A 27,011-nucleotide genomic window follows, 5' to 3' on the forward strand; every position below is an offset into this window, starting at 1 on the left:
ATAATAGTGTGAAAGTCTAGTCCTTAGTGGATCTAACATAATAGCAAGAGTCCAGTCCATAGTGGATCCAACATAATAATGTGAAAGTCCAGTCCATAGTGGATCCAACATAATAGTGAGAGTCCAGTCCATAGTGGATCTAACATAATAGTGTGAAAGTTCAGTCCATAGTGGATCTAACATAATAGTGAGAGTCCAGTCCATAGTGGATCTAACATAATAGTGAGAGTCCAGTCCATAGTGGATCTAACATAATAGTGAGAGTCCAGTCCATATTGGATCCAACATAATAGTGTGAAAGTCCAGTCCATAGGGAATCTAACATAATAGTGAAAGTCCAGTCCATAGTGGATCTAACATAATAGTGAGAGTCCAGTCCATAGTGGATCCAGCATAATAGTGAGAGTCCAGTCCATAGTGGATCCAACATAATAGTGAGAGTCCAGTCCATAGTGGATTTAACACAATAGTGAGAGTCCAGTCCATAGTGGATCTACCATAATAGTGAGAGTCCAGTCTATAGTAGATTCAACAAAATAGTGAGAGTCCAGTCCATAGTGGATCTAACATAATAGAGAGAGTCCAGTCCATAGTGGATCCAACATACACCTAACACAGGTATTGGGTTTCACAATGTAAAGCGCTTTGAATCACTAGAGAAAAGCGCTATATAAATAATACATACAACTAATTTCAAGGCTCCACTCTTGCAGCTTTGTGCGCTGGGACCTCCAGAGCGTGGTCACGCTGGACGCTATGGACGGCGACCCCAACTCCAAGTCTCACATCGCCCTCAAGAGGATCCAGAGTCCGGTCATCCTGCTGTACTGCTCCAAGGACGAGGCGGTGTAAGGAGCCGCCTTCTGTCAGCTGGCGAGGGGGCGGGGTCTTATCTTGTTGACTGGCTGTGTAACTCCCTGACAGGTACATTCTAGAAGAGGCGCGCTCCTTGGGCCTCATTGGAGCCGGTTACATCTGGATTGTGTCCAGTCTCACCACCGGAAACCCCGACTATACACCAGAGGTACACCGTTTGGTCACGCCCCCCCCCTGGGGAACTACATTTTGCATGCCCCCCCCCACCTGAAGTTAAGGTTTATTATTTATCTGCATGTGTCAAGATAGTGCTTTACCAACACTAATGATGCTATTATACTAATGCCTCTCACGCTCCCCCCCCCCTTATACCAAACACTTTACAGCACTACATTGTTCACGCCCCCCACCCCCCCGTGAAGTTAAGGTTTATTATTTATCTGCATGTGTCAAGATAGTGCTTTACCAACACTAATGATGCTATTATACTAATGCCTCTCACGCCCCCCCCCCTCTTATACCAAACACTTTACAGCACTACATTGTTCACGCCCCCCACCCCCCCGTGAAGTTAAGGTTTATTATTTATCTGCATGTGTCAAGATAGTGCTTTACCAACACTAATGATGCTATTATACTAATGCCTCTCACGCCCCCCTCTTATCCCTAACACATTACAGCACTATATTTTTTACGCCCCCACCCCCACATGAAGCTAAGTTTTATTATTCATCTGTATGTGTCAAGATAGTCCTTTACCAACACTAATGATGCTGTTATGTTTTTGCCTCTCACGCCCCCCTCTTATCCCTAACACTTTACAGCACTACATTGTTCACGCCCCCCCACATGAAGCTAAGGTTTATTATTCATCTGTATATGTGTCAAGATAGTTCTTTACTAACACTAAAGATGCTATTATACTAATGCTTCTCACGCCCCCCTCTTATGCCTAAAACCTTACAGCACTATATTTTTCACGCCCCCCCCCTCACATGAAGCTAAGGTTAATTATTCATCTGCATATGTCAAGATAGTGCTTACCTACACTAAAGATGCTATTATACTAATGCCTCTCACGCCCCCCTCTTATACCAAACACTTTATAGCACTACATTGTTCACACCCCCCCCACCTGAAGTTAAGGTTTATTTATCTGCATGTGTCAAGAGAGTCCTTTACCAACACTAAAGATGCTATAATGCTAATGCCTCTCACGCCCCCTCTTATCCCTAACACTGTACAGCACTACAATGTTCATGCCCTCCCCACCTGAAGCTAAGGTTAAATATTCATCTGCATGTGTCAAATAGTTCTTTACTAACACTAAAGATGCTATTATGCTAATGCCTCTCACCCCCCTTCTTATCCCTAACACCTTACAACACTATATTTTTCAAGCCCCCCTACATGAAGCTAAGGTTTATTATTCATTTGTATGTGTCAAGATAGTACTTTACCAACACTGAAGATGCTATTATGCTAATGCCGCTCACGCCCCTCCTCTTATCCCTAACACTTTACAGCACTACAATGTTCACACCCCCCCCCCACCACCTGAAGTTAAGGTTTATTATTTATCTGCATGTGTCAAGATAGTCCTTTACCAACACTAATGATGCTATTTTGCTAATGCCTCTCACGCCCCCCTCTTATCTCTAACACCTTACAGCACTACATTTTCTCGCCCCCCACCTGAATTTAAGGTTTATTGTTTATCTGTATGTGTCAAGATAGGTCTTTACTAACACAGAAAATGTTATTATGCTAATGCCCCTCATGCCCCCTCTTAGCCCTAACACCTTACAGCAATACATTTTTCACCCCCCCCGCCCCCACCTGAAGTTAAGGTTTATTATTTATTTGCATGTGTCAAGATAGTCCTTTACTTACACTAAAGATGCTATTATACTAATGCCTCTCACGCCCCTCTTATCCCTAACACTTTACAGCACTACATTGTTCACGCCCCCACCCCCACCTGAAATTAAGGTTCATAATTTATCTGCATGTGTCAAGATAGTCCTTTACCAACACTAAATATGCTATAATACTAATGCCTCTCACGCCCCTCTCTTATACCAAACACTTTATAGCACTACATTTTTCACGCCCCCTCCCCCACCTGAAGTTAAGGTTTATTATTCATCTGCATGTGTCAAGATAGTGCTTTACCAACACTAAAGATGCTATTATGCTAATGGATCTCACGCCCCCTTCTTATCTCTAACACCTTACAGCATTATATTTTTCTCGCCCCTCCAAACCTGAATTTAAGGTTTATTATTAATCTGTAAGTGTCAACATAGTCCTTTACCTACACTAAAGATGCTATTATACTAATGCCTCTCACGCCCCCCTCCTAAATTTAAGGTTTATTATTTATCTGCATGTGTCAAGATCATTCTTTACCTACACTAAAGATGTTATTATACTAATGCCTCGCACGCCGCCTTCTTATCCCTAACACATTACAGCACTACATTCTCACGCCCCCCTCCCCACACCTGATGTTAAGATTTATTATTTAGCTGCATGTGTCAAGATGGTTCTTTACCAACACTAAATATGCTCTTATACTAATGCCTCTCACGCCCCCCCTCTTATCCCTAAAACTTTACAGCACTACATTTTTCACGCCCCCCACCCCACCTGATGTTAAGGTTTATTATTTATCTGTAAGTGTCAAGATAGGTCTTTACTAACACCAAAAATTGTATTGTGCTAATGCCCCCCCCCCCCCCCCCCTTACAGCACTCCCCCAGGTGGAGCCCGCCTCTCTATTTAAGTAGCATTGCATTAAAGGGGATGCTTGAAACTTGCTAACAGTAAAATTTTTCTAAGGGACATAATTTTTTTTCACGCAACCACCACGCTGTAGTGTTTGCCTGTTTGCATCAAAACAGTTCTTTATAAACAACAAATATGCTATAATGCTAATGCCTCTCACGCCCCCCCCCCCTAATTGATTAGAACTTGCTCACACTTACATTTTTCTTGATGATAGAATTCTTTCACGCAACCCCCCCCCCCCCCCCCCCCCCCCTGAAGTGTATGCCTGCATGCATCAAAGTAGTTCTTTACAAACACTAAATAGTCTATTATGCTATGCTATTGCCTCTCACGCCCCGCCCCCCCCCCCAACACCCTTCCTATTTAAATCTTGCTCACACTTAAATTTTTCTTGGTGAAATACTTTTCCAACCCCCCCCCCCCCCTCACAAAGTTTAGGCCTGTATGCATCAAAACACTTCTTTACAAACACTAAATATGCTATTATGCTAATGCCTCTCACGCCCCCCCCCCCATTGTTTAGACCTTGCTCACACTTACATTTTTCTTGATGACAGTCTTTTTTCATGCACCCCCCCCCCCCCTCCCTGAAGTGTATGCCTGTATGCATCAAAGTAGTTCTTTACAAACACTAAATAGGCTATTATGCTATTGACTCTCACGCCCCGCCCCCCCCCCCCCCAACACTTCTCCTGTTTAGATCTTGCTCACACTTACATTTTTCTTGGTGAAATACTTTTCCAACACGCCCCCCTCCCAAAGTTTATGCCTGTATGCATCAAAACACTTCTTTACAAACACTAAATATGCTATTATGTTAATGCCTCTCACGCCCCCCCACTGTTTAGACCTTGCTCACACTTACATTTTTCTTGATGACAGTCTTTTTTCATGCAACTCCCCCCCTCCCTGAAGTGTATGCCTGTATGCATCAAAGTAGTCCTTTACAAACACTAAATAGGCTATTATGCTATTGACTCTGACGCCCCGCCCCCCCCCCAACACCCCTCCTGTTTAGATCTTGCTCACACTTAAATTTTTCTTGATGAAATACTTTTCCAACACCCCCCACCCCTCCCAAAGTTTATGCCTGTATGCATCAAAACACTTCTTTACAAACACTAAATATGCTATTATGCTAATGCCTCTCACGGCCCCCCATTGTTTAGACTTTGCTCACACCTACATTTTTCTTGATGACATAATTTTTTCACGCAACCCCCCCTGAAGTGTATTCCTGTATGCATCAAAACATTTCTTTACAAACACTAAATTTGCTATAATGCTAATGCCTCTCACGCCCCCCACACCCCTCCTGTTTAGATCTTCTTCACACTTACATTTTTTCATGCAACCCCCCAATCCCGAAGTGTATGCTCTCACTTACATTTTTGTTGATGAAATATTTTTTTCATGAACCCCCCCTCCCCAAGTGTATGCATGTATCCATCAAAATAGTTCTTTACAAACACTAAAGCTGCTAATATGCTAATGCCTCTCACGCCCTCCATTGCTTACAACTTGGTCTTATGACCACATTTGAGTCTCATTCGCAATGCCATTGCACGCCCAAGACATTAGATGGCAGTACTGTACGGGCTAATTGGGAAGTAGCTTTTTTTCATGCCCCACAAAGAGTTTATACCCTACGTATTGTGTTGATTCCGCACCAGCTGTTTGATCATTCATCTCAGTTGTAGTTTTCACCACCACAATCGGATAATGTTGAAATCGCCATTGAAAAAAACGCTAATGCTAATACTAGCCTGTCAATGGCAAATCCAATGTGAATTAGCATCAAGCTAGCGCATTTTGGAAGAGTGGAGCCTTACTCTAAGTTTTGAGTGTTTTCTACCAAGAATACTTGCTTTGTTGGTGTTGACAACTGCAAGGTTGATTGGTTACTTAGTTGGCTGAGTCCACCTTGACGGATTGTTTACGTTAGTCTGCAACCGGACATAAACACCACACCAATCAATACCGGGTAGTATGCTGCCCTCTTGTGGCGTTAATAAAGAGCAATACGAGTTAATTCATTAAATCCAGCTTTTACGGTCTCCTTATTGCCTCCTTAGCGTTTTTTTCCGATGCACTCCGGGCTCAAACGCGCACACTCGTGTGCTCGCCTTCTGGTCGTTTGTTGCCAGGCATCAATCACCTTTTTCGGACACTTTCAAGGCGCAGCTGCAGCTGACTGGACGCTTTGCGGGCCCACCTTGTGAATGAAACATGGGGGTGACATATTTGTTTACGTTGTCGGAAAGAAAGACGGTTCGTCCTTTTTTGTGCGCTGAAGATGTTTGTCGGGCCAAGGAGTCCGCACCGAGGCACGTTCGACAAAACCAGAACGGTCCTCATCTGGGCCGCGCAGACCCGAGAATGGAGCAACCCGACCTCAGTGGTTTTTGTGAAGTCGGTTGTTGTCCGTGTTCTAAATGGGACACTTCAGAACTAGAACGTCCTTGTGAAGTAGTGTTGCGCCATTAAAGTGAGATCAATACAGTTTTTAGTACTATGTTGAGGACCAAGGATGGGTACCGAATTCGGTACTTTTTTTTTTTTGTTCCAACCGAATCACGTTGGTCCACGTTCCATCAATTGGTTAAAAAAACAGCTTCCCAAAAAATGCTCAGTCTTTCACAGGAAAGGATGGGGCGAGGTACACCCCTTTGTCCACGACTGCGTGAGCAAATAGTCAAACAGTTTAAGAACAACGTTTCTCAAAGTGCAATGGCAAGAAATTTAGGGATTTCAACATCTACGCGCCATAATATCCTCAAAAGGTTCAGAGAATCTGGAGAAATCACTCCACAGAAGCAACATGGCCGGAAACCAACATTGAATGACCGTGACCTTCGATCCCTCGGACGGCACTGTATCAAAAACCGACATCAATCTCTAAAGGATATCACCACATGGGCTCAAGAACACTTCAGAAAACCACTGTCATTAAATACAGTTGGGTCGCTACATCTGTAAGTGCAAGTTAAAACTACTATGCAAAGCGAAAGACATTTATCAACAACATCCAGAAACGCCGCCGGCTTCTCTGGGCCCGAGATCATCTAAGATGGACTGATGCAAAGTAGAAAAGTGTTCTGTGGTCTGACGAGTCCACATAGTTGCCGTCTCAGCCTCGTCTCGGCTTTTTGCGCTTCGGCTCTTGGCGATCACTCCAGCAGCACTGAGAGCAGGTTTAGCCAAACTACCTCTAGGTTAGGGGTGTCCAAATTTTTTGACCTAAGGGGCCGCATTGGGCTAAAAAAAAGTGATTGCGGGCCAAAAAGCCGACTGCATGTAAACCAACTATATATTTACATGTACAGTATATGTGTGGATATGTATGTTTGTATGTGTATATACAAACTCTGTTTCCATATGAGTTGGGAAATTGTGTTAGATGTAAATATAAACGGAATACAATGATTTGCAAATCCTTTTCAACCCATATTCAATTGAATATGCTACAAAGACAACATATTTGATGTTCAAACTCATAAACTCTATTTATTCTTTTTTCAAAATAATCATTAACTTACAATTTCATGGCTGCAACACGTGCCAAAGTAGTTGGGAAAGGGCATGTTCACCACTGTGTTAGATCACCTTTTCTTTTAACAACACTCAATAAATGTTTGGGAACAGAGGAAACTAATTGTTGAAGCTTTGAAAGTGGAATTCTTTCCCATTCCTGTTTTATGTAGAGCTTCAGCCGTTCAACAGTCCGCTGTCATATTTTACGCTTCATAATGCGCCAAACATTTTCGATGGTAGACAGGTCTGGACTGCAGGCGGGTTTCAAGTACCCACACTCTTTTTTTTTGACGAAGCCACGCTGTTGTAACACGTGCTCAATGTGGCTTGGCATTGTCTTGCTGAAATAAGCAGGGGCGTCCATGATAAAGACGGCGCTTGGATGTCAGCATATGTTGTTCCAAAACCTGTATGTACCTTTCAGCATTAATGGTGCCTTCACAGATGTGTAAGTTACCCATGCCTTGGGCACTAATGCACCCCCATAACATCACAGATGCTGGCTTTTGAACTTTGCGTCGATAACAGTCTGGATGGTTCGCTTCCCCTTTGACATGATGTTGAATATTTTCCAAAACAATTTGAAATGTGGACTCGTCAGACCACAGAACACTTTTCCACTTTGCATCAGTCCATCTTAGATGATATCGGGCGCAGAGAAGCCGGCGGCGTTTCTGGATGTTGTTGATAAGTGGCTTTCGCTTTGCATAGTATAGCTTTAACTTGCACTTACAGATGTAGCAACCAACTGTATTTAGTGACAGTGGTTTTCTGAAGTGTTCCTGAGCCCATGTGGTGATATCCTTTAGAGATTGAGGTCAGTTTTTGATACAGTGCCGTCTGAGGGATCGAAGGTCACGGTCATTCAATGTTAGTTTCCAGCCATGCCGCTTACGTGGCGTGATTTCTCCAGATTCTCCGAACCTTTTGATGATATTATGGAGCGTAGATGTTGAAATCCCTAAATTTCTTGCAATTGCACTTTGAGAAACGTTGTTCTTAAACTGTTTGACTATTTGCTCACGCAGTTGTGGACAAAGGGGTGTACCTCGCCCCGTCCTTTCTTGTGAAAGACTGAGCATTTTTTGGGAAGCTGTTTTTATACCCAATCATGGCACCCACCTGTTCCCAATTAGCCTGCACACCTGTGGGATGTTCCATATAAGTGTTTGATGAGCATTCCTTAATTTTATCAGTGTTTATTGCCACCTTTCCCAACTTCTGGCATCAAATTCTAACGTTAATGATTATTTGCAACAACAAAAACATAAAGTTTATGAGTTTGAACATCAAATATGTTGTCTTTGTAGAATATTTAATGGAATATGGCTTGAAAAGGATTTGCAAATCATTGTATTCTGTTTATATTTACATCGAACACAATTTCCTACAGGGTTTGTATATCCAGACTAAAACAGTTAAATTCTTTTTTTTTTTTTTTTTTTAAATAATACATCCCAAATGTCCATTTGATGAGACGTTTATTCCATCCCAGGCCTTTCCTCTGGGAATGATCTCCGTGTCCTACGACGAGTGGGAGTATCCGCTGGAGACGCGGATGCAGGACGGGGTGGACATCATCCTGTCCGCCGCCACCGCCATGCTGCGGGAGAAAGGCGAACTGCCGGAGGCCCAGAGCAGCTGCTTCAGCACGCCGTCCGACCGCAGCCCGGGGAAACTGCCGCCCAGCGCCCTGCGCAGGTACCGCGCCTCTGAATACGTCGCTCATATACAGGTGCTGTTCATATTATTAGAATATCATGAAAAAGTTTATTTAATTCAGTAATTATATTCAGAACGTGAAACTTACATATTATATCAATTCATTACACATATAGTGATATATTTGAAATGTTTATTTCTTTAAATGTTGATGATTAGTACTGACAATTACTGAAAATCCCAAATTCAGTATCTCAGAAAATTAGAATATTAGTTACGACTAGTACCAAAAAATATTTATTAGAAATGTGTTTCAGCATGTACGGCAATCAATACTTAGTTGCAGCTCCTTTTTGCCTGAATTGCTGCAGCAATACGGCGTGGTATAAAGTCGACCAGTCTGTTGCACTCCTCAGGTGTTATTAGAGCCCAGGTTGCTTTAATAGTGGCCTTCGGCTCTTCGGCATTGTTGGGTCTGGCATCTCGCATCTTCCGCTTCACGATACCCCATAGGTTTTCTATGGGGTTAAGGTCAGGTGAGTTTGCAGGCCAATCAAGAACAGGGATACCATGGTCCTTAAACCAGGTACTGGTAGATTTGGCACTGTGTGCAGGTGCCAAGTCATGTTGGAAAATGAAATCTTCACCTCCATAAAATTGGTCCGCGGCAGGCAGCATAAAGTGTTCTAAAACTTCCTGGTAGACTGCTGAATTGACCCTAGACCTCAGGAAACGCAGTGGACCAACACCAGCGGATGACATGGCACCCCAGACCATTACGGATTGTGGAAATTTGACACTGGACTTCAGGCAACGTGGATTCTGTGCCTCTCCTGTCTTCCTCCAGACTCTGGGACCTTGATTTCCAAAAGAGATACAACATTTACTTTCATTTGAAAACATAACTTTGGACCACTCAGCAGCAGTCCAGGCGAGACGCTTTTGACGTTGTCTCTTATTCAAGAGTGGCTTTACACAAGGAATGCGACAGCTGAAGCTCATATCTTGCATACGTCGGTGCGTGGTGGTTCTTGAAGCTCTGACTCCAGCTGCAGTCCACTCTTTGTGGATCTCCCCCACATTTTTGAATTGGTTTTGTTTGACAATCCTCTCCAGGGCGCGGTTATCCCTCTTGCTTGTACACTTTTTTCTACCTCATCTTTGTCTTCCCTTCGCCTCTCTATTAATGTGCTTGGACACAGAGCTCTGGGATCATCCAACCTCTTTGGCAATGACCTTTTGTGTCTTGCTCTCCTTCTTTAAAGTATCAATGGTCATCTTTTGGACAGTTGTCAAGTCAGCAGTCTTCCCCATGATTGTGTGTCATACAGAATCAAAACGAGAGACCATTTAAAGGCTTTTCCAGGTGTTTTGAGTTAGTTAGCTAATTTGAGTGTGGCACCAGGTGTCTTCAATATCTGACTTTTTCACCATATTGTAATTTTCCGAGAATGTAGGGTTTTCATTGGTTGTCAGCTATAATCATCTTCTTTTTGGCAAAAAACACTTGAAATGTATCAGTCTGTTTGGAATGAATGTATACATTCTACAAGTTTGACTTTCTAAATGGAATTAATGAAATAAATCAACTTTTTCATGATATTCTAATAATATGACCAGCACCTGTATTGCTTATTGCCTTTTTTTTTTCTTTGCTGACAGTACATCCTTTTCTCCTCCCCAAAAAAATCCCAATTTCAGGAAAAGAATGTTTTGGTTATTGCTGACCGCTCCAAATTTTTGACAAAAATCCTAATTCAAGGAAATGGAACGTACTACCGTATTTCCTTGAATTGCCGCCGGGGCGCTAATTATTTTAAAACCTTTTCTCACTCCAGAGCTTACCAAAGGCATGTGGTAAATTTAGGCCTGCGCTTATAAATTTGAGTGTGATGTAAGGATACCATCATGAAAAGCACATTTAATAAAAAAAAACGTTATTATGGTTTTACCTTTACTTATAAATGAAGTCCATGCACAGCTCCTTAATAACTTGTTTAAAGAAGTCTTCCTTATCTTTCTTCAGTTTAAAAAGTCTCTCTGTCTCGATGGAGAAAAATTCAAAAGCGTAAAAACAGTAGGGACATTCGAATGATCACTAACGCTAACGGCAACATGTCAATCAAATTCAATTTGGTTTGTGCACGGATTTTAGCCAATTTGTTTTGATGTTCTGGTTCATCCTTTTCAACATTACCTTGGGACTGGGGATGAACTTATTTTCTAGTCCGAAAGCCTTTTCGACCAAGGCTTAGTGAGTTTTTATTAGGGTCCGCAGGCCCATGGCAAAGGACTCCATGGGCCAAGAACCCTATTGAAACTGCTGTGTTTTATTATTATTCCGCACCTACGCGCTGTAATTTGACCCCCTTAACATGCTTCAAAACTCACCAAATTTGACACACACGTCGGTATAGCAAACCTTCCCAACATATTAAGCAACCAGTCTCCCAAAATGAAAATTGCGCTCTAGCGCCCCCTAGGAAAAAGTTACAGACAAAACTGCATGTAACTTCTGTTAGGAATGTCATAGCGACATGAAACAAAAACTGCTATGTAGGTCTGACTTAGACCCAATTTTCATACACTCACTTCTTTCAGCAAAAATCTACAGGAAGTTGGCAAAAACACCTTCAAAATAAAATGTTCGCAAAAAATGCAATTTTTGCCTCTTTGCGCTGTAATTTGACCCCCTTAAAATGCTTCAAAACTCACCAAACTTGGCACACACATCTGGACTGGCAAAAATTGCGATCTAATGAAAAAAAAAAAAAAAAATCAAAAAATGCGCTCTAGCGCAATTTTTTAATAAAACACAGAAAAAACTGCTCCTAGGAAGAAAACACAAACAAAATTGCTTGTAACTTCCAGTAGGAATGCCGCAAAGACATGAAACGAAAACTTCTATGTAGGTCTCACTTAGACCTACATTTTAATAATTGACAGCCTGCAGAAAAAATCAACAGGAAGTTGGCAATCACCCCTTCAAAATAAAAGTTTTGTGAAAACCCGTCACCTTTTTTCAAACGAAAACTCCTCCGAGTGCGTTTGTCGTTTCGGCTTCAAACTCGCACAGGAGAGAGTTTGGACCCTTCTGATTAAAAGTATAGATCAGAGTTTTGATTACTGCTCCGGTTTTGATTTTACGTGCCTTCAAAGAACACCCACGCAAATTTTCCTAAAAAATGTCATTTTTGCCTCTTTCATCTGTAATTTGACCCTTTTACAATGCTTCAAAACTCACCAAACTTGGCACACACATCAGGACTGGCAACAATTGCGAGCTAATGAAAAAAACAAACCCCAAAATCACAAAATGCGCTCTAGCGCAATTTTTTTAATAAGACACAGAAAAAACTGCTCCTAGGAAGAAAACACAAACAAAATTGCTCGTAACTTCCAATAGGAATGCCGCAAAGACATGAAACAAAAACTTCTATGTAGGTCTCACTTAGACCTACATTTTAATAATTGACAGCCTGCTGAAAAAAATCAACAGGAAGTTGGCAATTACCCCTTCAAAATAAAAGTTTTGTGAAAACCTGTCACCTTTTTTAAACGAAAACTCCTCCGAGTGCGTTTGTCGTTTCGGCTTCAAACTCGCACAGGAGAAAGTTTGGACCCTTCTGATTAAAAGCATAGATCAGAGTTTTGATTACTGCTCCGGTTTTGATTTTACGTGCCTTCAAAGAACACCCGCGCAAATTTTCCTAAAAAATGTCATTTTTGCCTCTTTCATCTGTAATTTGACCCCTTTACAATGCTTCAAAACTCACCAAACTTGGCACACACATCAGGACTGGCAACAATTGCGAGCTAATAAAAAAAAAAAAAAAAAAAAACTCAAACTTGTGCTCTAGCGCCCCCTAGGAATAAAACACAGACATACTGCTCCTAGGAAGAAAACACAGACAAAACTGCTTGTAACTTCCGGTAGGAATGTCAAAGAGACATGAAACAAAAACCACTATGTAGGTCTCATTTAGACCTACATTTTAATAATGAACATACTTTAGCAAAAATCAACAAGAAGTTTGATATTTTCACTTCAATACAATAACTGCATTACTTTCACAATGCATTAGATTCTCAAAATATTGGCACCAAGGCGTCTTCTACCGCTTATCCGGCCGTGGGTCTCGGGGGCAGCAGCCAAAGGCGGACCCGACCAACGCTGCTTGCAGCTTTAATTTTTAAATGGTTGCCATTGTTTAACCTAATCTTTTTGGGGAAACCATGTCGGGGTATTGGATCATTTACAAAACATTTAATTACTGAATCGGCATCCTCTTTTGAGGTTGGGGTTGCTTCCGCCAACCACTGTAATTATGAAGTGAAGTGAATTATATTTTATATAGCGCTTTTCTCTAGTGACTCAAAGCGCTTTACATAATGAAACCCAATATCTAAGTTACATTTAAACCAGTGTGGGTGGCACTGGGAGAAGGTGGGTAAAGTGCCTTGCCCAAGGACACAACGGCAGTGACTAGAATGGCGGGGACGGGAATCGAACCTGCAACCCTCAAGTTGCTGGCACGGCCGCTCTACCAACCGAGCCATGCCGCCCCTTATTATCAATTATCAATCAAATAAAAACCCTGACGCGCTCAAACTTGACACAAACCAAACTCAGCTCCCCCCCCCCTCTGTCCTTGACAAAGGGGCAGTTTTAGTAGTGTTAGTAGTAGTAGTAGTAGTAGCACTTTCAGAAACATCCAAGAAAAAGAAAAGACAATGTTAGTTGTCCCTTCCTTTATTACCTCCTGCTTCAATTGAAAGTCCAGTTTAGAAAACTGTTTTATTTTAGATATGTAATCCTCCATGTTAAAAGTGCAAGCGAGAGGAAAAAATAAACAATCGCTGCTTGTTGTCACTTCTTCTGCAGCCGAGTAGTCGCAAGAAGGATCACTAGTGCCCTCTACCTCCAGGAGGCGGGCGTCATTTAACGACTCATATTTGACACACGCAGCTATGGTATATTAAAAAAACATAGCTGCTTACTTTTCTTTTTAGCATATTCAATAGCTTGGACCTTAAATCCTACTAAATAGCTCTTAATCTTCTTCCCTTTGTGCGATTTCAAATGATTGAAATCAGCCTCCTCCATTCTGAAAATTACAATAGGTGAAGTGTCACTCATGACGTGACGAGTTTGACCCGGTGGAAATTCTAGGCATGCGCTGATAAAAATAATATTTGGCGAATCGAGTTTGACCCGGCAGTAATCCTAGGCAGGCGCATACTATATACCCGGCGGCAATTCAAGGAAATACGGTACTCTTATAAGGAGTTATGTCATCGATACTTGTCATTGGTTTTATTAGCGTTAAGAGCCCTTGAAGTCCTCTGTGTCATCTTTGTGTGTGCGTACGTGCGTGAGTACTCTTCACATGAGTGAACACAATCCGAATTTAAGCAGCTTTTTTCTCCTTTCCTTGTTGCTGGGTTCTGTGGGTGGCACACACACACACACACACACACACACACACACACATGGTGTGTTTGTGTTTGAGCGTCCACTCAACCCTTGCAGTCTTGTACACGAACGGATTTAAAGGCGCATGCACAAATTGTAGGATTTGAGCGATGAATAAAATGAAAACGTTTTTGGTCAGCAAATGTTTTGACTCTGTATGTATATGTATATACATATATATATATATATATATATATATATATATATATATATATACATACATACATACATACATACATACATATATATATGTATGTATATATGATTCTTCCCCTTGCATACTCTTTTGGGCAGATAGTGAAGTGAATTGTGAAGTGAATTTTATTTATATAGCGCTTTTCTCAAGTGACTCAAAGCGCTTTACATAGTGACACCCAATATCTAAGTTACATTTAAACCAGTGTGGGTGGCACTGGGAGCAGGTGGGTAAAGTGTCTTGCCCAAGGACACAACGGCAGTAACTAGGATGGCACAAGCGGGAATCGAACCTGCAACCCTTAAGTTGCTGGCACGGCCACTCTACCAACCGAGCTATGCCGCCCTGTGGAGGTCCAAATAAAAACTGGACGCTGTACACGGCTCTTGCCAAATGTGCAAACGCAGAACCGGGCCCACCCGAGATGGTAATAAAATATCTGGAGAAAGGGCACACACGTTCATGAGAGCAAATTCAATCCATGGCTTGATCGGCAAGAAAATGAAAGCTCAAGAAAACATCTACACGTTTGACGACTTTGTAGATCTTTGTAAGAGAGCATCGAGACAGATCGGTTTTCCTTTGTTTTCTCAAAATCGGCTAGAAGTGAGTTACTAGGTTTTGCCTTTGGACGGGAGAGCTGGGGAAGACATAAATAAAACTGTCTATTTTTACACAAAAACTCCTGTCGGCTCGGTACGACCGGAACCAGTTTGAGGGCGGCGCCCTTAAAGGGGAACATTATCACCAGACCTATGTAAGCGTCAATATATACCTTGATGGTGCAGAAAAAAGACCATCTATTTTTTTAACCGATTTCCGAACTCTAAATGGGTTAATTTTGGCGAATTAAACGCCTTTCTGTTTTTCGCGATGGAAGCTATTTAAACAACATGACGTATTCTTGAAAATGCATAATAAAGAAGGAAAAAAACTTATATAAGTGGCATTTTTGGGGGGAAATTTATTTGATGAAACCCAACACCAAGAATAGACATTTGAAAGGCAATTTAAAGGGGAACATTATCACCAGACCTATGTAAGCGTCAATATATACCTTATGGTGCAGAAAAAAGACCATCTGTTTTTGTAACCGATTTTCCGAACTCTAAATGGGTGAATTTTGGCGAATTAAACGCCTTTCTGTTGATCGCGCTGGAGGCTATTTAAACAACATGACGTATTCTTGAAAATGCATAATAAAGAAGGAAAAAAACTTATATAAGTGGCATTTTTGGGGGGAAATTTATTTGATGAAACCCAACACCAAGAATAGACATTTGAAAGGCAATTTAAAGGGGAACATTATCACCAGACCTATGTAAGCATCAATATATACCTTGATGGTGCAGAAAAAAGACCATCTATTTTTTGTAACCGATTTCCGAACTCGAAATGGGTGAATTTTGACGAATTAAACGCCTTTCTGTTTTTCGCGATGGAAGCTATTTAAACAACATGACGTATTCTTGAAAATGCATAATAAAGAAAGAAAAAAACTTATATAAGTTGAATTTTTTGGGGAAATTTATTTGATGAAACCCAACACTAAGAATAGACATTTGAAAGGCAATTTAAAGGGGAACATTATCACCAGACCTATGTAAGCGTCAATATATACCTTGATGGTGCAGAAAAAAGACCATCTATTTTTTTTAACCGATTTCCGAACTCTAAATGGGTGAATTTTGGCGAATTAAACGCCTTTCTGTTTTTCGCGATGGAAGCTATTTAAACAACATGACGTATTCTTGAAAATGCATAATAAAGAAAGAAAAAAACTTATATAAGTTGAATTTTTTGGGGAAATTTATTTGATGAAACCCAACACTAAGAATAGACATTTTAAAGGCAATTTAAAGGGGAACATTATCACCAGACCTATGTAAGCGTCAATATATACCTTGATGGTGCAGAAAAAAGACCATGTATTTTTTTTCACCGATTTCCGAACTCTAAATGGGTGAATTTTGGCGAATTAAACGCCTTCCTGTTTATGACGTCAGAATGTGACGTTGCCGAGGTAACACACCCGCCATTTTCATTTTCAACACATTACAAACACCGGGTCTCAGCTCTGTTATTTTCCGTTTTTTTGCCTATTTTTTGGAACCTTGGAGACATCGTGCCTCGACGGTGTTTTTGTCGGAGGGTGTAAGTGTAACCGGTGGTCTTTTCCTCTGCGTTGTGTGTTGTTTATGAAGACGACCGACACCATGGGTTTCTCCACTACACTTTACTGATAACACAGAATACAATTGTCATCAAACATCGTCGAGCCCCTACACAAATATAATAATGAACAAGAAATGAATTAAAGTTCCTAACAAGACAAAATATTTTCCGTCGTCGCATGGACGCCTACCTCTCCCGTTATCGTAGACAAAAAGGGAAGTTGGAGGGCGTGTCTAACGCATATAAAAAGACAGGTGTCACAGTAATTATTGCAGTAGGAGGGACAACGTGAAGTGAGTGAAGTGAATTATATTTATATAGCGCTTTTCTCTAGTGACTCAAAGCGCTTTTACATAGTGAAACCCAATATCTAAGTTACATTTAAACCAGTGTGGGTGGCGCTGGTAGCAGGTGGGTAAAGTGTCTTGCCCAAGGACACAACGGCAGTGATTCGGTTGGCAGAAGCGGGAATCGAACCTGCAACCCTCAAGTTGCTGGCACGGCCACTCTACCAACCAAACGAAACAATGGTTCCACATTGACAAAACATCAAACAATATTCAGGTATTTACATGTAACTTACACATATTGTGTAATTATAACAACAATAAAACATTAGAAAATAAATTATTTACAAGACGTAATTGACCCTGTTACATAACAACACTAGCAGGGAGGGATTCAAGTTGCACCACTGGCCTCAAGATGCGAAAGTGTCTTCCGCCAGACCCCCATTGAATGTGCCGGAGTGTCTCCACATTTGACCGACGATGCTAAGGCAGACATGGCACAGAGATGTATGGATATCCTTCCGAGGATGTTGTAGTCGTAATGATTTGTGCAGTCCTTTGAGACATTTGTGATTTGGGGCTATATAAATAAACATTGATTGATTGATCATTGATTGAGATGCATTTGCAACGATAGTCAACAAAATCACAAATGTGAGTTTTGTTGATGTTAACTGCCAGCTAATCGATGCTAACATGCTACGCTAATCGATGCTAACATGCTATTTACCGGCGGTGCTAAAGCAGACATGGCACAGAGATGTATGGATAACCTGCAGATGCATTTGCAACGATAGTCAACAAAATCACAAATGTGAGTTTTGTTGATGTTGACTGCCAGCTAATTGCTGCTAACATGCTACGCTAATCGACGCTAACATGCTATTTACCGGCGGTGCTAAAGCAGACATGGCACAGAGATGTATGGATAACCTGCAGATGCATTTGCAACGATAATCAACGAAATCACAAAGGTGAGTTTTGTTGATGTTGACTGCCAGCTAATCGATGCTAACATGCTACTTACCGGCGGTGCTAAAGCAGACATGGCACAGAGATGTATGGATAACCTGCAGATGCATTTGCAACTATATTACGTTTCCTTCCACCCACATTTAATGCGAAACAAACACTTACCAATCGACGGATTTAAGTTGCTCCAGTGTCAAAAGATGCGAAAGTCCTCATCGTTTGGTCCGCACATTTTACCGGCGATGCTAACGCAGCTATTCGGCCATGCTATGGCTATGAATTCGCTCAATAGCTTCAGTTTCTTCTTCAATACTTTCATACTCCAACCATCTGTTTCAATACATGCGTAATCTGTTGAATCGCTTACGTCGCTGAAATCCGAGTTTGAATCCGAGCTAACAGGAGTTGACAGGAGGATATCAGGAGTATCAAGGCCATTCAGTCTGGTGAAATATTGATAAAAGGCCTTATCGCCCTGCATACCTTATTTTGATGATTTCATCAAGCCTATTCTGGCGAGCCAGATGTGGCCCGCCGGGCTCTTGACTTCCTGTGTAACAGACATTTCGACCAATATGAAAATTCACAATTAATCTGCAAGTCGAACGTTTGACGGTCCGCAGTCGCCTCGTGAGTCTTTTGTCCTAAACGCAATTTCAGATTGACGTCATCGCCGCGAGAGTCAGGTTCCTAATGTGCTCGAGTCCACGCTGACTTATGAGCTGCGGGATTAAAACGAGCCCGATATTCCCGCCGCCTCCCCTATTAGCACGTGCTAACATACATCAAAGCATATTTCAATATCGCCGGCGCTGACAGCTTGATCCAATATTACTCCTTTAACACCCCCCTGCCCCCACTCCCCCCACCTCCCACCCCACCTGTCACTGCCGCGTCGTTTGTCGCGCTAACTTATCACGCTCAATTTGCATATTGTCCAAACCGCTTTTTGGCGACAAAAAAAGAGCGCCATCTGTTGACAATTACGCTGATGTATCGGCGGCGTTTGTGTTGGCTTCCCGGGCGCCGTCCTGTCGTAAATTTGGAAGTTCTTTGCGTTTAATGGAGAGGCGCGATCACCCCGAGCACTTGTTGTTTTTTATTATCCCCCCCCCCCCACAAAAAAAGACACTGCGTATCACAGAAACTGAGGAAAAGCCTCTTTCACTTCTTTATTTACACTTTTGGGGGCGCTTTCCCACAAATACTTGAGTCGTAAAATACTGCAAGTAACATACTTTGGAGTAGTCAGTGTGAAGCTTCTTTAACAGTAGAGGTGGAAAATGAGTCAACACACAAACATTCTTGTTTGAATATCTGGCAAGACATAGGAGCGAGATAATTGTGTTTTGTTTACCGTCAAGCGTGGTGTTGGTAGCATGCACGAGTGCTGCCGAAACTGGGGTGATGTGGTTCATTAGGAAGATGTACTGTATGATCTCCAACATAAGTGAGTAGCAAGTTAATTGTGTTTTGCCTACTGTCAATCAAGGGGTTGGTAGCATGCACGAGTGCTTCCGGCACTGGGGTGATGTGGTTCATTCAGGAGATATACTGTATAAATTCCAAAGTGAGTAGCAAGATAATTGTAAAAGCGTAGTGTTGGTAGCGTACACGAGTGCTGCCTAAACTGGGGTGATGTGGTTCATTAGGAAGATATACTGTATGAATACCAACATAACTGTGTAACAAAATAATTGGGTTTTTACCTATTGTCAAGCGTGGTGTTGGTAGCATGCACGAGTGCCGCCTACACTGGGGTGATGTGGTTAATTCGGGAGATATACTGTATCAAAATAATTGGGTTTTTGCCTACTGGAAAACGTGGTGTTGGTAGCATACACGAGTGCCGCCGAAACTGGGGTGATGTGGTTCATTAGGGAGATATACTGTATGAACTCCAACATAAGTGAGTAGCAAGATAATTGTAAAAGCGTAGTGTTGGCAGCCTACACGAATGCTGCCAAAACTGGGGTGATGTGGTTCATTAGGAAGATGTACTGTATGATCTGCAACATAAGTGAGTAGCAAAATAATTGGGTTTTGCCTACTGTCAAGTGTGGTGTTGGTTGCATACACGAGTGCCGCCGGCACTGGGGTGATGTGGTATTCGGGAGATGTACTGTATCAAAATAATTGGGTTTTTGCCTACTGTAAAACGTGGTGTTGGTGGCATGCACGAGTGCCGCCGGCACTAGGGTGATGTGGTTCATTAGGAAGATATACTGTATGAACTCCAACATAAGTGAGTAGCAAGATAATTGGGTTTTGCCTACTGTCAATCAAGGTGTTGGTAGCATGCACGAGTGCCACCGGCACTGGGGTGATGTGGTTCATTAGGAAGATATACTGTATGAACTCCAACATAACTGAGTATCAAAATAATTGGGTTTTTCCCTACTATCAAGCGTGGTGTTGGTAGCATACACGAGTGCCAGAGAGCTGTGGTTCATTAAGGGGAAATACGATTTTCCTAGACAAGTGAGTAGCAAGATAATGGCTTCTTACCTCCAGCCAATCACGTTGATGGTAGCGTGCACGAGTGACACTGGCACTGGGGAGCTCTGGTCCATTTAGGAGAAATATAAATTCCAACACGAGTGAGGCTGGCCACGGGGAGCTGAATTGAAACAGAAGTGAGTAGCAAAATAGTTGTCCAACCTACTGTCGAGCATGGTGGTGGTAGCATCATGGTCTGGGGCTGCACGAGTGACATACCTGTCCGTCACCTTCATTTTCTTCAGCAAGGCACTCGTCCTCTTGGAGGTGTGTTTAGGCCGCATGTTGCCCACTTTCTGTTTCACGATTGTCACGGTACATGTTGGAATTCATCCTCAGCGAATCGCAGCTCCCAAAGGCAGTCAGCACTCGTGTACGCCGCCACCGCCTTGCTCGACTGCAGGCGAGGCACAATTATCTTGCCATTTGTGTTATCAGATATTGATACGATAATATTGACTCATTTTCAATCTACACACTGACTACTCTAAAGCAGTGGTCTCCAACCACCGGCCCCAGAAGAATTTTGTATTATTATTATTATATTATTATTTATTTATTTATTTTTAAATTAAAACAACATAGAAAACACAAGATACACTTACAATTAGTGCACCAACCCAAAAAAAATCCATTTTCAATGATAAATAAATAAATAAATATATAAAAAAAACCTAGGGCTTCACGGTGGCAGAGGGGTTAGTGCGTCTGCCTCACAATACGAAGTTCCTGCAGTCCTGGGTTCAAATCCAGGCTCGGGATCTTTCTGTGTGGAGTTTGCATGTTCTCCCCGTGACTGCGTGGGTTCCCTCCGGGTACTCCGGCTTCCTCCCACCTCCAAAGACATGCACCTGGGGATAGGTTGATTGGCAACACTAAATTGGCCCTAGTGTGTGAATGTGAGTGTGAATGTTGTCTGTCTATCTGTGTTGGCCCTGCGATGAGGTGGCGACTTGTCCAGGGTGTACCCTGCCTTCTGCCCGATTGTAGCTGAGATAGGCGCCAGCGCCCCCCGCGATCCCGAAAGGGAATAAGCGGTAGAAAATGGATGGATGGATGGATAAAAAACCTAAATAAATCAACGCTTGATAATTTTTCCTGCGGCCCGGCGGAGGGGGGGGGCTTTTATTTTTATTTTTTTATTTTTGTCATGAAAACGGGAGGATTTTGTCATGAAAAAGGGATGTTTTTGAGTTGGTGCACCAATTGTAAGTGTATCTTGTGTTTTTTATGTTGATTTAATAAAAAAAAAAAAAAAATTTAAGTTAAAACAAATTAATAAAAAATTCTACCGCGGCCCGGTGGTTGGGGACCACTGCTCTAAAGTACACCCACTTTCCTGTCTTTGGTTGGGTTTCGGACAAGGTGGACTTTGGTCAGATCTGGTTGGCTTTATTTGTGTCCCTCTGGGAGGAGTGAGGAGCGTGTTCTAATACTACTATGCTGCCTTCTCTCGCCTCTGCTGCTTCACTCCGCTAAATTTGTGTGTGCATGTTGGCGTGAAGGAAATGTGTGTGTGTACACACACACATGTGTGCGTGCGTGTGTGTATGCGTTTGTTTGTTTCAGTCAGCCTGCTTTGACTCTCAGAAATCAATGCTGAGTGTTGATGGGTGAGATATGCGCCCTCTGACTTGTCCCCCTCCCACACACACACACACACACACACACACACACACACACACACACACACACACACACACACACACCACACACACGTACACACGCGTACACAGACACTGCGTGTGAAGGCACCATCGATTCGTAGAGGTCCTCTCACTCCCGCAGTGATTACAGAGCGCTTAACTTGTTATTTCAAAGTTATGCGCTCTCGTGCACACATGTTCACACGTACACACACACACACACACACACACACACACACACACACACGCAAATAACAACCTCAACTTTTCAACACTCCTCCCTCTCTCTCTCTCTCTCTCTCTCTCTCTGTGTGTGTGTGTGTGTGTGTGTGTGTGTGTGTGTGTGTGTGTGTGTGTGTGTGTGTGTGTGTGTGTGTGTGTGTGTGTGTGTGTTTATCAGGCACATGATGCACGTGTGGAACGAGGGCAGAGATCTTTCCTTTACCCCGGATGGTTACCAGGCCAACCCCAAATTAGTGGTCATCGTGCTGAACAGCGAAAGGAAGTGGGAGAAGGTGATGTACCCGCCGCATCATCATCATTATCATCAACATCATCATCATGAACATAATTATCATTAACATCATCAACATCATCGTCATCAACATCATCATCATTGTCATCAATATTATTGTCATCATTATCATCAACATCATCAATATTATTATCATCATTAACATCATTATCATCAACATCATCATAATCAACAAAATTATAATCAACATAATTTGTATAATCAACATCATCGTCACCAACATCGTCATCATCAACATCATTATCATTATCATTATCATTATCATCATCAAACTTGTCATCATTATCATCATCAGCACCAGCATTGTCATCATCAACATCATCATTAACATCATTATCATCGTCATTATCAAAAAAATTTAATTAACATCATCATCATTAATACCATCAACATGATTGCCATCAAAATTATCGTCATCATTATCACCCACATCATCATTATCAACATAATTATCATCAACATTATTGTCATTAATATCATCATCATCAACATCATCATCATTGTCGACATAATTATCATCAACATCATCATCATTAACATCATTATCATCATTGTCATCATATCATAATTATCAATTATCCTCATCATCCTCAACATTATCATCATCGTCATTTTCAATATCATTATCATCAACATCATCATTATCATCATCATCAACATCCATCAATAAATAAAAATTTATTTATATAGTCCTTAATCACAAGTGTCTCAAAAGGCTGCACAAGCCACAATGATCATCATCATCTTTTTCAACATTATCAACATCATTATCATCTTCAACACCATCATTATCATCATCATCATCAACATCATCATCTTCTTCAATATTATCAACATCATTATCATCATCAACACCATCATTATCAGCATCAACACCATCATTATCATCATCAACATCATCATCTTTTTCAACATCAACATCATTATCAACATTATCATCATCATCAGCGTCATCTTCAACATTATCAACAATCATTATAATTTTCAACATTATCAACATTATCATCCACATTGACATCATCTTCATCATCAATATCATCAACATCAACATTATCAACATCATCATGATCATTATCTTCAACATTATAAACATCATCAGCATCATCAACATCATCGACCTCATCAACAACATCATCATAAAGTTTATGTCAACATCAACTTTATGAACTTCATTATCATTGTCGTCACCATCATCACCATTGTCAACCATCATCATCAACATTATTGTCAACATCATTATCGCAAACATCATTATCAACATCACCTCATTATTATCAACATCAACTCATCATCTTTATCAACATCATCATCAACGTCATTATCATCATCACAATGTACATCATCATCATGATCATCATCATTATCATCATTTTCATCATCAGCATCATTATTGTCAACATGAACATCAACATGATCATCAACATCATGGACATCATCTACTCTTCAATATCATCATTATCATCAAGAACATTATTTACAATATCATTATTGTAAACGTCATCAACATCAACTCATCATTATCAACAGCAACTCATCATCATTATTAGCATCATCATTATCAACATCATCATCAACATCATTATCATCATCATCAAAATTTACATCATCATGAACATCATCATTATCAAAATCATCATCAACATCATTTTAATCATCAACATGTGCATCAGCATCATTATCAACATGAACATCATCAACATGATCATCATCAGCATGATCATCAACATCATGGACATCATCAACTCTACAATATCATCATCAATATCATCATTGACATCATCCTCATAATTGTCAACATCATTTACATTAACCACATCACCATGACATCATCATCTTCAACATTAACACCATCATCAATATCATCATCAACTTCATCATCTTGAACATCATCGACATTAACATCAACATCATCATCAAAATGTACATCATCATATAAGCATCATCACTATCAACATAATTATCATCATTATCATCAACACGCACATCATCATCAGCATCATTATTATCAACATGAACATCATAATCATCAGCAGGATCATCAACATCATGGACATCATCTATAATATCATCATCATCGACATCATCATCATAATTTTCAACATCGTCAACATTAACAACATCATCAATTGAACATCATTGACATGATCATCGTCATCATCATCAATATCATCATTGACATCATCATCATAATTGTCAACATCATTTACATTAACAACATCACCATGACATCATCATCTTCAACATTAACACCATCATCAATATCATCATCAACCTCATCATCTTGAACATCATCAACATTAACATCATCATCAAAATGTACATCATCATATGAGCATCATCATTATCAACATCATTATCATCATTATCATCAACATGCACATCATCATCAGCATCATTATTATCAGCAGGATCATCAACATCATGGACATCATCTATAATATCATCATCATCGACATCATCATCATAATTTTCAACATCGTCAACATTAACAACATCATCAACCTCATCATTTGAACATCATCGACATTATCATCGTCATCAACATAATTATCATCATAAAATTTACATAATCATTATCAACATTATCATTATTATCATCATCATTATCAACATCATCATTTTCAACATCATCATCATCATCAAAATGTACATCATCGACATTATCATCATAATCAACATTATCATCAACATCGTCATCATCAAAATGTACCTCATCGACATTATCATCATCATAATCAACATCATCATTATCATCATCAAAATTTACATCATAATCATTATCATCATCAACATGTACATCATCATCAGCATCATTATTATCGTTACTATCATCATCATTATCAACATCATCATTATCATCATTGTCAACATCAACATCCTCATGTACATCATCGACATTATCATCATAATCAACATCATCATTATCATCATCAAAATGTACATCGTCAACATCATTATCATCATCGACATGTACATCATCAGCATGCCCATCATCACCATGAACATCGTCATCATTATCATCAACATCATAATTATCATCATCAAAATGTACATCATCGTTATCAACATTATTATAATCATCATCATTATCAACATCATCTTTATCATCGTCATTTTCAACATCATCATCAACATCGTCATCATCAAAATGTACATCATCGACATTATCATCATAATCAACATCATCAACATTATTATCATTATCATCATCATCATCAACATCGTCATCATCAAAATGTACCTCATCAACGTTATCATCATCATAATCAACATCATCATCATCATCAAAATGTACATCATCATCATCATAATCAACATGTACATCAGCATCATTGTTATCATCATCATTATCAACATCATCATTATTATCATTGTCAACATCATCATCAACATCTTCATCAAAATGTACATAATCGACAGTAACATCATAATCAACATCATCATTATCATCATCAAAATGTACATCATCAACATCATTATCATCAGCAGCATGTACATCATCAACATCATCATCATCAGCATGTACATCATAAACATCAGCATCATTATCATCAACATGAACATCATCATCAGCATGATCATCATCACCATGAACATCATCATCATCAAAATGTACATCATCAACATCATTATCATCAGCAGCATGTACATCATCAACATCATCATCATCAGCATGTACATCATAAACATCAGCATCATTATCATCAACATGAACATCATCATCAGCATGATCATCATCACCATGAACATCATCATCATCAAATCCGGCCGCTAACATAACGTTGTTGGCGGCACTCAGATGGGTCGCTGGGAGAACGGGACGCTGTCGCTGATGTTCCCCGTGTGGCCGCGCTACAACTCGCACGGCGACGAGGACGCAGACGAGAACCACCTGTCCATCGTCACGCTGGAGGAGAAGCCCTTCGTCATCGTGGACAACGTGGACATCCTCACGGGGACCTGCATGAGGAACTCCGTGCCCTGCCGCAAACACGTCAAAAAGTACGTCCAACAACCGTGACGTGGCTGTTTCACCTTTGACCTACTTTACTTTCATTGTTTTGGACCATGAAGGTCAGGGGAGTAGAAGCCTGTGTTATGTCTCAGTTATTGTAAATAGTTGCCTTTTTAAGCAATAAAACACCAGTTTAAGCACTAAAAACAAGGAAAAACTCGAACTTTGAACGAAAAACACAAAAACTTTCGGGCAAAGAAGAAATATTGAAAAATAATCTTTAAATAAATTGAAAAATATCAAATTAGTCTTAAAAACCAGCTGTGTCTCGCCGTCAGCACGTCAATCAATCAATCAATTTATTTATATAGCCCTAAATCACAAGTGTCTCAAAGGGCTGCACAAACCACAACGACATCCTCTGTACAGAGCCCACATAAGGGCTAGGAAAAACTCACACCT

At 40.7% G+C, this 27,011-nt stretch overlaps 1 protein-coding gene across 1 annotated transcript in view; it reads left to right on the forward strand.

Annotated features, from left to right (window-relative positions):
* The window catches only part of LOC133561112 (glutamate receptor ionotropic, NMDA 2A-like), a 128,375-nt gene that overhangs the window by 3,865 nt on the left and 97,499 nt on the right, over positions 1-27,011 (forward strand). The window contains exons 2-6 of the mRNA XM_061914389.1: positions 714-848; positions 925-1,024; positions 8,639-8,844; positions 22,460-22,574; positions 26,394-26,596. Of these exons, the coding sequence (XP_061770373.1) occupies positions 714-848; positions 925-1,024; positions 8,639-8,844; positions 22,460-22,574; positions 26,394-26,596 (759 nt within the window). The remainder of the gene's footprint in view (positions 1-713; positions 849-924; positions 1,025-8,638; positions 8,845-22,459; positions 22,575-26,393; positions 26,597-27,011) is intronic.

The sequence above is a fragment of the Nerophis ophidion genome, linkage group LG01 (genome assembly GCF_033978795.1).
Source record: "Nerophis ophidion isolate RoL-2023_Sa linkage group LG01, RoL_Noph_v1.0, whole genome shotgun sequence".
Taxonomy (NCBI): Eukaryota; Metazoa; Chordata; class Actinopteri; order Syngnathiformes; family Syngnathidae; genus Nerophis; species Nerophis ophidion.